General features: G+C 35.0%; 2 protein-coding genes across 2 annotated transcripts; both read left to right on the forward strand.

The window, feature by feature from the left end:
* Positions 1–5507: 5507 nt before the first annotated feature.
* LOC145306929 (uncharacterized) lies at positions 5508–10085 on the forward strand. Its single transcript, XM_080149268.1, has 6 exons — positions 5508–6171; positions 6391–7146; positions 7900–7991; positions 8935–8989; positions 9361–9428; positions 10068–10085. Exons 1-6 carry the CDS (start codon positions 5508–5510, stop codon positions 10083–10085), a joined length of 1653 nt encoding a protein of 550 aa, XP_080005394.1.
* An 82-nt stretch (positions 10086–10167) lies between these two features.
* Positions 10168–14482, forward strand: LOC145306733 (uncharacterized). Its single transcript, XM_080149012.1, has 2 exons — positions 10168–11790; positions 13260–14482. The coding sequence occupies exon 1, from the start codon at positions 10168–10170 to the stop codon at positions 11116–11118; it is 951 nt and encodes a 316-aa protein (XP_080005138.1). The 3' UTR covers positions 11119–11790; positions 13260–14482.
* Positions 14483–15138: the final 656 nt, after the last annotated feature.

Consider the following 15138-nt stretch of genomic DNA (forward strand, 5'->3'; position numbering starts at 1 on the left):
ATCTTCCGACCAATAAAAATTTGGCGGGAAATGTTGGTAATGGAGAAAAAAGCGCGGGAAGATATTTGATTATGGCTGGTTGTGGGGGCTATGGATACTTTGATTATAGTGTAGGTATGGTTTCTCTGGGGGACATGGATGGTGGGAATGAGGCAGTTGATGATGACCGAGCTGACAGCAATGGGGAGAATGATCATTGGATTGATAAGATTTCTATAAATGAAGAACAATTTCAGTTAGAGAATGATACCTTCGAAGGACAAGACATTGTAGAATCTGAACAAAATTTTGGCTGGACGGATAATTCAGATTTCCAAGAGGGAGGACCCCTTGGGGGTGACGATGGAGGCGGTTGGATGGCCCCCCAAGGGGAGGATGTGGGGGGTTGGCTGGGCCAGCTGGTTACGAGGGAGGATGGTGGTGGGGGTGATATGGGCGAGGGAGGTGATGGTGGTGATGGGGGGGGGGGTGATGGTGGGGGAGGAGGTGATGGGGGAGGTGGGTGTGGGGGTTGCGGGGGATAAAATTTTTGGAATAATCTGTCGTAGATGACGCTGTGTTTATTGCCCTAGAAAAATGGGGATAGATGTCACCGCTTTTGGCCTACCTATTCTATTGACGTCATAGTAGAGGGAAAGAGAAGGGGGAAAACCCTAGAAATGAGATGGGGTAAAGGGTATTTTCTTACGTCAATAGAATAGGTAGGCCAAAAGCAGAAATATATCCCCATTTTGCTAGGGCACTAAAGACAGCAACTAATCTTTCCAGTATGGCTTCGAAACCGAACAATATCCGCTGGATTAGAACCGGTTCAGAGCTATACTGAAAAATCATGAAATTTATCGTATTGTAGACAACTTTCCATGATCGAATAATAAAATAAAAATCATATAATTAATACCAGATTTATTAGTCCGGGGCTTCCGGCCTTTGGGGCTAACAAACCTAGTGTGAATCCTATGATTTTATTTTTAATATCCGCGGAAAGCTGTCTATAATACGATACTCTAATTAACTAATCTATGCATTTATACCTACTGAAAATATATAAAAATACATATGTTAAATGAAGAAAAATATTTGATTAAATGTGTATTAAACCTTAAAAGTAACAGGATCTCTATCTGTTTGTCTGTATCGATGGATCTCGCAAACCGCTGAATCGATATGGTTTCCATTACAGTGACGGTTTTTATTTTGGGGTGAGGGAACCATTCTAAGAGAAATCACCCCTAAAAAAAACCCTCTCCCACCATTTTTTAAAATCCAGAAGAGATTGGATGTAGAATATACGTGGATATATTGACAGGGAAAATTTGGGTATAGTCCCTTTCGTTGCAGCTCCCTTTAAGGGGCGATTGGTCGTGTATTTTCAAAGTGGCTTTTGATAGGTTAGGTTAGGTTATATTGAGTTAGGTGATTGCCCCGCAGGGTTAGAGCCTCCCGCAGAGGCTAGAAATAGGAGAAAAGCTACTGTGAAAATACGAAGAAATGGACTATACCCGAAATTAGTTTTACCTATGCATTTCCCCTCTAATCCTACGGGGCCTACCTAATATAACCTAACCTAAAGTAATATAAAAACAATAATATGAGGTCTAAGCTTACAAATTTACTGTGAGGTGTGATGTATAGTCCCTTTCTTCCTGTCTTGAGAGCATTATATGTATTTTGTAAATTAGCTTTCAGTTCTTGTGTCAACCGTCTCGGAGCAAGACTTTGCTCTGCGACTCGGCACGAACCTAAAAGTGAATCCTTGCTATTATATTTAATATTATAATTGTATGTTTAATCTGTCTTGAATTAATACACTTTATTAGAATATTTAGCTGTTTGTTCTTACTATTATTACACGTCATTTTGGCGCAGTAGTGTAGTACGAATCTATAGCTCAGATTTTCTTTTAACTGTATTATTCTTTGTTTTGTTTTTATTCAGGAATTTTTTTGTGAGCGATGAAGGTGAACATTGCTCATTTTAAGAAGCTGTCTCCGGAGGAGAAGCTTGAGTACATCTTTGAGTCGATAACCTCGTTGCAGGGTGATATTCATTCCAATGGGAATAAGCTGGATAATTTGACTGGGCGAATGACGCCGCTGGAGACGAAGGTTCAGGAGTTGACGGATAATGTTGATACCAACAGTGCTGCGGTTACTGGATTAGCTACTCGTATGGACGATTTAGAAGATCGCCTTAATAAGGTGGTGGTGCCTAGTGTTGAAAATGATATCAAAACCGAGAATGTGACGGTTGTTGATGAGTTTATGACTGGCCAGCAACGAATTTTGGATAGAATTGCCCAGCAGAATAGTTTGAATACCCAGCAGAATAGTTTGAATAACTCTATGCCTTGGCAGAGGACGGCTGGAGGATCTGTACCAGAGGAGAAGCCTAAATTGTTTGCTAGTGGTTCTCGAACTATTTTTGGTGGAATGCAAGATCATGAAGATAAGATCATAAAACTTTGGGAGCTGTCTAAGGTTGATGCTGTGGATAATATCTACAATGGAGTTCTCATGTGGTGGCCAGCCCTTTCTGAGGTTAAAGCGGAGGATTTTAATACGCTCAATTTCTTTGAGGCTGGGCTGAGTGAATCACAGGTTAGTTGGTGTAAATCTCTTGTTTATGTACCAGATAGATCTTTGTATGTTTCGCAGGGGGAGGAGAATGTTCATAGGTACAATGAAACGTGTGCTAAGCTTGATGATCAGTTCAGAAAGAATGCGCCTGAATTTTTAGTAGACGATGATGTGATTTTCTTTGATGATTATTTAGAGAGATTTTGGATGACTACTAGACGGTATCATATGACTAATCATCAAGTGTGCAAGGAAATTCTGTTTGACAAGTGTGTGGGTGTAAGAACCGCTTGTGGTTATACGCTAAAACCTGCTGATATGGAGAATAGACGATTAACATTAAAGGGGTACTTGTGTAAGATGCGAGAGACATTTTTACCACCCGACATGAAAAATGTGTGTAAAGATGCGTATTTGTGTGTTAAGCAACATGAAAATGATAAGATTGATGCATTTTTTGATAAGATATTATCATTCTGGAAACGTACTTATCCGAAACCAACTGATGATATGTTTATGGATTTCTATTCTCAAGTGTGTAATGTGATTTTATCTCCACTTTTGGCTAACCAGATGCGTCAATTTTCGTTAGATTTGGAGCGTGACGGACAAGTGCGAATGATAACGAAGTTTCGGACAGAGTTAATAGTTAAAGCACAGCTGATTGTTAAAGGGCTACAATTTAATCAAATTTCAGGGTCAATGGCTAGAGGATGTACAACAAACCAGATGGCTTTGGCTAAAACGATGGTTGGTGGCGCTGGTTCCAAGTCAAATCCTGTAACTATTGATCAGGTTAGTGATGAAGATAATTTTTCATATGAAATAAATCAATGTGAAATTGATTTAGCTGATGAATTTGGCGGACCAGCTGAACTTATTCCTTTAATTGGCGCAATTCAAGGTGGTTTTATTTGTTATTATTGCAATAGAAAAGGACACATGATGAGGGATTGCTTTGATATTAGAGATAAAAAGTTACCTAATCCTAAAGGAAAATACTTTTTGCGGTGGGGAAACAAGCCTTTTGTTCCCTATAAGACGGGGCAAAAGAGTTTTAAAAAGGATGAAAATGGCATTGATAAAAAGAAATTGGTTGGTGAAATTGAAGGAGGGGTGAAGGATGAAGCAGATACGAAGGAAGTGGCGTATGTCGATGGTTTAGGGGCACGTGATTATGAAGATGATCTTGTAGCGGAGGTTGAGGCATGGAATAGTGCTATTATAGATGACATTTTATGGTATTAATGTTTTGTATGTATTATGACCACTAAAACCTTATTCCATTTTCTACATGTTACGCGGCATTGTTTTGATTTATGCGCGTTGTAAATAAACAACAACAAAACAAAATTAATGATAAAGAGTGAACGAAGCAACTCTAATACTGTGATAGTTTATTTTGATGGTTTATTTTGAATTATGAAAAGATAACATATTGTTTATTACCGTATATGAAGTTATGAGATTATGTTATAATAGAAATCAAAATAATTAATTTAGTTTTCGATTATGTTTTGTTGTAATTAGAAAAATTCATTTTTGTTTCAGACTGTTGGGGAGTCTAACAGAGATAAGAATAATAAGGAATTGAAAATGGAATAACGAAATAGGAATACAATTTTGTAAAATTGTTAATGAAAGAATATTAATTTTAATTTAAAATTGAATCAAATTGGATAAAAATGTGAAATTAAATATTTGAAAAGTATTAAATTTTGATGAAAATGTGAAAAATTGTTTTAAAAGTTGAGTCAGTTATTGTGGTTTTAAGTATTTAATTTTAAAACAATTATATTGCGATTTAGTAATGTTGATTCAGCAAAATTTTTTATGAAGCTTAGAATTTCATGAAGCAAAATTGTTATAATGCATTAGATATCATCGTGGAGTAGCCTCTCTTTTTATAAAGGAAGGGAGGGGTTGGCAGATATTTTGCGCTGTCTCTCGGAGTTGGTATGCGCAAGAATGGTGGAGCTGTCTCTCTTTTGAGGAGAAAGGGGGAGTGAACATATTTGCAAAGAAGTTTGCACTATCTCTCAGAGCTGGTATGCGCAAAATGGGGTGGTGTAGAGAGGTAGCTGCAATGATTAACAGGAGTGGGGCGTTCCATGCGCAGAAAGTTGAGCTGCACACAGAAGTTGAGCTGCGTCAGAAAGTTGAGCTGCGCAAGAAGGTGCTCTCAGGTATGGAGAAATATAGTTAGTTGAGTTTCGACTTTCAAGAATTTTATACATAAAAGTAGTGTGCAGGAGATCAGTTATTAATCTGATAATAATAGTATTATTAGGTAATATTTTATTGCATTAAAAAAAAAATTTTATGGCATTCAGAAAGAATTATTTAGTTGCTTGGTGATTGATAATATTTGATTAATATTATATTTCTTAATACAATCTCTTTATTAAATGTGTTGCAAGTTTATTTGTTCAGTGATAACATTTAAGTATGGCATCTAAAATAATTGTATTTTATTTTAGATTGGTCGGGAAGAGTATTTGTAGTGGTTGAGATATACTATTTATTTGATGGTGAGTTGTTAAGATTTTATTTTATGCTGTTTAATAATTGATTACTATTATATATATTGCTGTTCGAAAATCAGTCTTGTAAAACAATTAGTTATATATATTAATACCGATATTAATTCTTATTTAAAGTGATTTATTTACTAATTGGCATCTAAAATGTTTGTAATATTTTAGATTGGCCGGAGAGAAGTTTTTTTTGATTGTGGATTGAGAGATATTTTGGACGTTTCTGTTGGAGGAGGAAATATTGTCGGTGAGTGATTTGTTTTATTCTGTTATTCTGTTTTTTGTTGCAAATAGATAGATAGTTATTTGATAGGAAAATTGGATAGTTACAACCTCATAACTGCTGGTGTTGGTTAGATAGTTGTTTTCTAATTTTCATGAAGATTCTGAGATGGCGGCTGGAGCGGCTGAAGTCTACGTTCCAACGAAGATTGGTGGCATGGAAATCCTGGCCTTAGTTGACAGCGGTAATGCCCGTGGCTGCCTGATCTCTCAAGTGTTAGCTAGAAAACTTGAATGTACAATTGAAGAAACGGATTCGAAAGCAACAGGCGTGCAGGGTTCCAGCATCAAGATTGACGGTGTTGTTCGGAATGTTGAATTTCAGATTGGAGGCCACAGTTTTAAAGAAGATTGCTATGTGATTTCTGGCATGACTGTACCTATGAATCTAGGCAGTCATTGGCTTAACAAAAATCACGTGAAGACGATATTTGGGAAAGATGGTAACAGGATTGAGATGCATGGAACCAGTGTGAATCTGGTAGCTAAACGAAAGATTGTAGTGAAGAATTTGGTTCATACGGTTCTGGAGAAAATGGAGAAGGCAAGAACTAAGAAACCTGAGATTAATGTAGCTGAGTTACAAGACCAAAAATGGATTTGTTCATTGAAAGATCGAATAGAAATTCCAGCATTAAGTACAGTTGTGGTAGAAGTTTCAACTAAGGGAAATATGCCTGAAGGACAGTTGTGTTATATAGCTCCTAGACAAGGTTACTGTAGCCGGAATAACCTGTTGATAAATGAAGGAATTACGGAGGTGGGCAAAAACGGTAAAATTATGACTAAAATTACGAATTTTGAAACTTTTAAGAAATCTGTTCCTGCTGGTACTTTGGTTGGAAATTTGTTCTTAGCGGAGAAGATAGCGATGTTGCAAGAAAATAGAGTTAAAGAAGATGTGTCAACAACATTAAAGAAGATTTGTTTTATTAAAGATAAATTGAAGTTGGATAAAGTTCCATTTTTAAAAGATAACGTCTCTTTGAAAGGTAGAATAGTTGGTTTGTTCTTAAAGAATTTTAAGGCGTTATCGATTGACCCTACGGATATTGGATCTTGTACTTTGGAGGAGTATGATATTCAGTTAGTTCCTGGAGCTCAACCTTTCAAAAATAGAATGATTAGACTTAATCCTCATCATGCAGAGAAACTAAAGGAACAGATTGATTTATGGTTGGAGACAGATGTGATAGAAGAATGTAATTCACCGTTTAATTCTGGAATCTTTGCTGTTAAGAAGAAAGTGGGAAACACTAACGAGGTGAAAGTCAGGTTTGTCCTGGACTATCGCTCGTTAAATGAAATAACTGAGAAGATATGTTATCCTTTGCCTAACATTGGTGAGTTATTTGACAAACTTGGAGGAAAGAAGATTTTTACGTCTATTGACCTTACTTCGGCGTATAATTCAATGCATTTGAAGGAATCTGTCAGGAAATATACAGCATTTTGTTCTAATGGACGGCAGTATTGCTTCAAGAGGCTACCATTCGGATTGACCAATGCTCCAAGTGCGTTTGTAAAATTGATGGATAGAGTAATGGATTTGAGTCCTGAATTAAGAGCATTTTGTCTAGTTTATTTAGACGATGTTCTCGTGTATAGCATGAATGTGGAGGAACATCTGGAGCATCTGAATACACTACTACGAACCTTTTGTGAAGCAGGCCTCAAGATTAATCTTGGAAAATGTACATTGTTTGCAGAGGAAGTGAAATTTCTGGGTCATATTATAAATGCAGAAGGCATATTCATGGACAAAGCATACATTGAAAAAATTAAGAATTGGCCAGTACCTGAAACAGGTAAAGATATTCAAAGATTTACTGGTTTCATAAATTTTTATGGTTCATATTTCAAGAATTTTTCTGATATTACGGCACCATTGAACAAATTCAGAAACAGTAGTAAAATAGAATGGGATGAAAAAAGTATGGAAGCTTTTACAAAGACTAGAGAATTGTTCTGTGAAGAAATAAGCAAATCATTTCCAGATTGGAGGATGGAGGCTGAACCATTTGTGTTGGATACAGATTGGTCATCTACAGCTATGTCTGCAGTGTTAAGTCAAAAACAAAATGGCCAAGAGAAAATGATATCGTGTTGGTCACGTGTTTGTTCAACTCATGAAGCCAATTATGCAGCGCATAAAGGAGAATTATGTGCATTAGTAAATGCTGTTGAAAGATTTGAATGTTATTTGAGACACAAGAAATTTATTGTTAGAACTGATTCAGCTGCACTGAAACATCTATCTACTTGGAGACAAAACGGATATTTTGTTGGCCTCACCATAAGGTGGATAAATTTTTTATCCACCTTCAGTTATGAGGTTGTACATAGGCAGGGCAAGATGCATACTAATGTTGATATATTGTCACGTACTACGTTAGAGGATAGTAAAGATAGGATATCTAAATTATCGACGGACGAACAAGGAGAGTTAATATTGGATACTGTATATCAATTAGAAGATCCTAAATTATGTCTTATTGCAGGTATTGGAGCGGAGACGGCCAGTCAAATAGCGTCAAGATTGAAGGCGAGAGAATTCAGTCGTAGTCTGGAGAAGGATCCTGTTTTAGTGGAGGTGAGGAAATTTATTGTAAATAATGTCAAACCCACGTCCAGAGAATTGTCTCAAATGCCTTATCGTGGTAAACAAATATTAAGGTTTTTCGAACACTTGAGTTTTAAAGATGGTTTAATTATTTTGACTTCACCCATGCGGCTCCAGAAGGAATTTCAATTAATAGAACGGGTAGTGGTACCTATTGGAATGTGCAATAAAGTTTTTTTGTTGGCTCATGCAGATGTTACAGCGGGACATAGGGGTTACCTGGAGACTTTGAGTAGGATTAACAGACACTTTATTTTTCCCTATGTGTCTAAATATGTAGCTGCGGCAGTTGCAAATTGTGTCATTTGTTTGAATAGGCGTAAAAAACCGAAACATAATCATAATATAGAATTTTCACCTTTGGCTGGGGAGGCTATGGCAGAGTTGGCCATAGATGCGATAGGTCCTTTGAATGAGTGTGAATATAATGGAGTCATTTGTAAGCATATTTTAATAGTAGTTGACAGTTGTACTAGATATGTGTGGTTGTTTGCTATTGAGGATGTTAAAGCTGAAACAATTATTGAATGTTTGAAGTTTAATTTATTTTCTGTTTGGGGATTGTGCGAAAGAATCAGGACTGACAATGCACAAAGTTTTAAATCGAAAGTTTTTAGGGAAGTTTGTTTAAGGTTGGGTATTGAACAAATTTTTATCCCTCCCAGATCAGCTAATTCTAATTTTAGTGAAAGATACAACCAATCGGTGTATTCGTTTCTTAAGACTGATTTACGTTTTCAAGATGGAGATTGGGCTCATATACTTAAAGCTACACAATTTTGTATGAACACTTCTTTTAATCGGAGGTTAGGATGTTCCCCGTTTTTCAAGTTTTTCCTACGTAACCCTAAGCTTCCATTGGACGCATTTGATCCTTTAACACGCACAAAGATTAAATATATGAATTTTTCAGAGTTATTGGATTGTCTTGACAGAAATTGGAGAACTGGACAAGAGAGGACTGAGAAGTATTTACAGGTAGAAAATACAGAAAGGATAGGTAGGCCGATAGCTATAAATTCCTATTGTTATATTTATTATGACGTCACAACGATTGGTGTAGCTCGTAAACTCTGTTCTTTATGGGTGGGTCCGTGTCTAGTGACAAAAGTAATTTCTGACAGTTTGTTTGAGGTTCAACCCCTGGAAAAGTGTAGATTGAAAGACAAAGGGGTTAGAATTGTGCCAAGGGATAAAATATATGTTATAGAGAGTACTCTAGATTTGACTCCAGATGAAAAGATTGACTTAGTGGTTACAGATGAGTTCTTCTCTGTGGACAATGACTTGAAAATAAACTATGACTTTCCCAATACTTTAAGAAATTTATCTTGTTCAGGCGTTACTGAAGAGGAGAATAGTTGTGGCGCTAGTCCAGAGGTGGTTGGAAGGCGGAAGGATGGACAGGTAACACCAGATTTTTTGGAGGATTCTTTTTTGGGTGTTGACTTGTCACAGCAAAGGTCAAATGTATCTAAGGATAATGAATATTTAAATGATTTAGTTGAGGATCTTAGTGATACTTTGGAAAGTACTCATATTTCTGAAAGTGTAGATACGAATGACAAAACTAAGTTAGATTCTACATATTCTACTATTAGTAAAGATAGTGTTTTTCATGGAGATTATGCGACTGATAATAGTTTAATAGATAACAGTTTGGGTGTAGAGGATATTAACATGGAATCTGCTAGAGAATTAGAGTCTCGAATGAGTATTTTAGAAGACACTTTTCCAAAACTTCAGAGTAAAATTGTAAACTTGGAACAAAGAAGGGGAAGTGTTAAACGGGGTAGGGATGTTGAGGAGGATGAATTGGATAGATCGTTAGATAATGCAAAATCGCAAAAAATGTCTGAAACTATTCCTGTAAAAGGTCGTCCTAAAGGTTCTACAAATGAAGTGCAATTACAAAAATTGGATGAGGATAGACAAAATAGAGATAAAGATAGATTAGAACGTTATTCTGTAGCAGATGTAGTAACTAGGAACCTCGCAAAATTGATTAAAAAGTAATATTTGTAATAATTTGTATAATATTTGCAGGAGAAGAGATTACCATGACAATCGTCGGGAGCGTGACGACAAGCGAGGAGGCGGCAGTGGTGACAGACATGACCGGAACAGACGAGAGGGAGATCGTGGTATGCGAAAGAGGTCACCCGACGCCTGTAGTTCAAAAAGTGGACGTTCTGGACCAATACCTGTGAAGAAATCCAAGGATGATAGAGGAGTCAGGTACTTGGATATTTTGTTATTTGTTGTTGTGATGCAGACCTATTGTTTTATTATTGTTGGTGGTATGTATGCGTCACAGGATCCACGGTTAGCGGCTTATGATTGTTCTCAAATAAGTGCTGTTGAGCTTAGATCGGCTGCCTGTTTGCATGATAGGATGGAACCGGTCAGATCTGTGGAATTACTGGGGCTAGCAGAAACTGATTTTATGTTGTCGGAGGCTATTAGTTGTGAGGTTAGGCTAAAGTTGGAGCGCTGGTTTTGCGACACTGCGAGTCATGTGCACGTGTTAGACGTGCCACATGAAACACAGGTAGAGTTGAGTATGGATGAATGTAGAAGGGTTTTCCATTCTGGCAAGTATCAGCATGATGGTATTAGTTTTAAAGTGAATATAGATTTGCCAACTGTTCACAGTTTTACGGTTAATGGAACATTGTCACCTTTCGGTGATGTTGGTGGTGAAAACATTCAATGCAAGACACTGGGAGTATATGCGCACAACATGTGGTTCAACTTAGGTTTTGCTATTGGGACTTTGCATATTTTAGTAAAAAATACTCCAGTTTTGATCAAGGGAAATGTTGTTATGGATTATGATAAAAAGACGATTGTGGCGAACTTTGAAAAAAATCATTTGTGGGCAACATCAACTTCACGCTATTTTCCGTATGTAGTACGAAAACCGGCCAGTAATTTTAAGGTAGTTTTTCAAGATACATTCAATTTAACTACGTGGAATGATCAACTTTTTGTTTCTAACTCGGAAAGGAATATTTTAAGCCCGGTTCACAAAAGCTTTTTAGAGGTCGACCTTTTTTTCAGTAGGTCAACCGATTTTAGTACAACTGAAATATAACCCAACCTAAACTTATTCTTATTTTTTTGCTTCTATTACACAGTTTTTGTACATGAAAATGATAAGAGATTGTAATAATTACCCCATTATTCTTATTTACAAGTTTAATTATATTGTTCGACGAAAAAAAAGTTACTCTATACTTGGTCTCATTTTGCTTACATAATTAAAATCATTGGTTTATCTTTCTATCCCTGCTAGTGGTCAGTGAAAAACATATGGTAATTCAAATTTATTTTAAAAATATTCAAAAGCTGTCTTTAAAAAACTGTTTTAATATATTTTTTTTATCTTAACATAAAGTAAAAACAATTTTTATAATATACTTTATTTTCATTACGTGTCCTAAAAAAGTCAGCTATTCATCGCTTTTATATAGAAAAAAAAATAAGAATCGTAAATAGAATTATCAGCTGATATCAATTAATTACGTAAATTTCTTTATTTTGATCATAAGACTTATGTTAAAATTTAAGTGATAGAGGAAGAAAGCACTAAGATTATTATTATTATATAGGTCTTTTCCGTATACTTAATGCCAATGGAGAATGAGTATAATTCTTATTCTCAGTTTATATATATTTTACTTTATTTAAAAATGTTACATTTCAGAGTTTTCAAAGATGAAATTCGTTGAGCAGCTACCTTTAATCTTTCTTTAATTCATAATAGGTAAACAAAATGTTCAAAACTTTTCTATTAGGGTCGGTCCATCCTTGTCAGTAACTAAATAACTGAGTGAAATTGCCGCTGTAGACCTCTATGGCTTAGACAGAAAATTTAATTTTTTTCCCGTATTGATTTGAAACCGATCAATATCCGGTCGATTCGAACCGGTACTAGGCCATACTGAAAAATTATGCATAGCATCGTATTCTATCGAGTTTTCTACAAGTATTAAAACTTACAATTATTGGATAAAATCAGTTTTTTAGTCCCCTGGCGCCGCGGAAAGCTGTTTATAATACGATGTGATAATTAACTATTTCTAGTCCTATATCCTTGTAATAAAGTAACAGGATGGTGTCTGTCTGTGTGCTCTTTTTTTTATAACTTTGAAAATTTTTCACCCCACCCTCCCCCCTCCCGGTTCCTTATTTTTTTTAAAAAATACGATAAGGTTAGGCAGACAGGTGAGACAAGCGCTGCGGCTACGCAGGTCAGTGGGCAGCAGCCATGGTCATTATTTTGTTTGGGGGAAGGTGGGATATAAAAATTTCAAATTTTTAAAAATTTCTAAGAAGACTCTACCGGATCTCGCTAAATGCAAACGATATAGTTATCCTTCACAGGTCCTGGAAAGGTTTATAACTATTTAGGGAGAGGGTAAAACCAGACCACCCAAAAAAAAAATTTAATGGGGGGAGGGCGAGAAAACCCTGTGCACACCACTACAGTAATAAAAATAAATATGAAACTAAAAATTTCAATAAAATATATCTGTCTCAAATGATTAAGATTTATAAACACATCTTTAAAATGAGTCTTTTACAAACAAAATAGGGGAAGGGGGTTAAGATACATTTGCATAAACCGTGTGTATTTGCTTTATCTTTGGACTGAGAGGTTAGGTTATTAGGGATAATATCATTCTTATATAATAAATTTTCCAAAGTTTTATGATATTTTAGATAGGCCTCCAGGTTTATGAGCTGTAGGCCTCCAGGTTCAGGAGCTACAGGCCTTCAGGTCGTCTCTGAACAAGAAAAAATAAAACTTTTTTCACCTGGAGGGCTGCAGCTCCTGAACTTGGAGGCCTATCCAAAAAATCGTAAAACTTTATATCAACTTAAATAACAAAAGATGATTATTTTGTTTTATAAATTGTAACTCTTCAAAAAAAAAATTATTTTACTTCTTCATAGACGACCTGGAGGACTATAGCTTCTGAACCTAGAGGCCTACAGCTCCTAAATGTCGAGGCCTATCAAAAAAATCTTAAAACTTTGGAAAATTTATTATATAAGAATGATTTTATCCCTAATAAACTATCCTCTCAGTCTAAAGATAAAGCCTATACACACAGTTTACGCAATTGTGTCAACCCCCCCCCCCCCCCCTCTTGATCCATTAAAAACCTTCAATAAATTTAAAATTCATATTTTTATTTCCTTAAATAATGATTTTAAATTTTTTTTTAGATGACCTGAACCTGATACAGAAAAATGGATAAGACACATGCTGAGTAATAGTATACAAAGAAAGAAACAGTATAGCTTTCAATGGCTTTTGGCAAAAAACACATTTTTTATGTATGTAGGTTTATTAATATTTTGTGTCTGATTGTATAAACTTTTTTTCATCACATGTTTATTATTTTGCTTATAAGCATCAGAATAACCTTTAGTCGTTCTGTGTGTTTTGCACTTCTTTAGACAAAAGTAAAGTTTATTTTTTAAAAGGGGATGTTTTTAATGAAACAAATCTCATTTATTTTTATTTCTTAACAAATGATAGCCCAAACACAAGAAATTTCCTATCTCAAATCTAAATTAATTTAATCATGTAAAATAGTTTGTTATATGCTTTCATCCTAAATATAAATGTCAATTGAAGTCAATCTTGCCAACCTTAAAAGTAGAAATGTGTACTACCTAAGCTTTATTTTATTTTAAAAATTAATAAAAAACAAACGTACAATTTCTATAAAATTTTAAATAAACAAACTTTAACAAGTCTTTAACATTTGATTATAACATTATTTGAATTAAAAAGCTCTTAAATAAAATTAACACAATAATATTTTTTGTTCATTTTAATAGATTTTGTAATATTTTTTAATGTTATTATTGTGTAAAAAAGTATAATATACAACACAGTACAGCTTCATTGATATTTCTTTGTACTAGTTATCTTGTCTTTTAGGCTGATTTATGCTTGAAAGATATAAATAAATTTTCTTTTGATTATAATTTGTTTTATAAAAAAATTAGTAAAATTGTAAGATTTTAATTTTTATCCCCTTTCAGTGGTTACATATAAGTAGCGTGTTTGGCCGTTGGTCTTTTACCTTTCATCTAATTTTAAAATTTATCTTTTTCATAGAAAGCCTTCAATTTAAACTTTTTAATTTTTGTGTGGTACCTAATGTAAATAGGGTAATATCCTCTTAGAAATATTTTTTTTCAATTTTGAAAATTTGAGTACCCCCCCCCCCCCCCTCCCCTTGACAGAACTATGAACTATTGCCGCGGCGCTCGGCCGCCTTGCCTGCCTAGCCGCAGCGCTCGGCTCCCTAGCCTAAAACCTAACCTAAAAATGATGTTCTGTCGGGGGAGGGGGGAGTACTTAAATTTTTAAAATTGAAGAAGAGGAGAACGCCGTAAATAGATTTAAATGTGATTTTTTATTTGTGTATCGTATTTAATTATATAACCTTAAATTTTAAAACATGAAATTTAATAAACGTATTGATATTCAAAAATTATTAATCAATATTTTGTTTTAACAAGAATGACAACGATCATAAGTAGCGAATATAACATGAAGTGTATACAGAAATAGAAAGTATTAAACAAATTTTTATTGGCAATATGTTAATTCCTGAAAATTGCTTTATATCATTGACAACAGCTTTGAAAAAAATCTCGGAAATTTAATGCATTTCAGGCAGTGCAGAAGAACAACAGGTTCTAGATTAGATAAGCATCATTTAATTAACTATTGAAATGTCGGAAAAAAATAATACAAAATCCCACTGGAAAGATAGAAGATGAGACAATCGATCATTGAGTTTGTGTTCATTTCCATTGTTATTGAGAACCTTTAAAATGTTTCAGCTATCCTATATAGCAGCTAAGAATTTCCTGTTCCCTCATGACCCCTTCTTCCGGACGTTTAAATTCTCGTGCTTATTGTAGTTAACTCTTATATAGGGGGTGGGTGGTGGGGAGGGGTGAATAATAATTTTGAAATTCTTAAGATCTAGCGCCCTGCTCCCTCAAAGCAAATAAAAACTATCGTAGTTTAAAGTAAACAAGGATGACAACATCTATAAAAGCGAAGCTCTGAAACGGTAGG

The sequence above is a fragment of the Acartia tonsa genome, chromosome 15 (assembly GCF_053477335.1).
Source record: "Acartia tonsa isolate MP-2025a chromosome 15, ASM5347733v1, whole genome shotgun sequence".
Lineage (NCBI taxonomy): Eukaryota > Metazoa > Arthropoda > Copepoda > Calanoida > Acartiidae > Acartia > Acartia tonsa.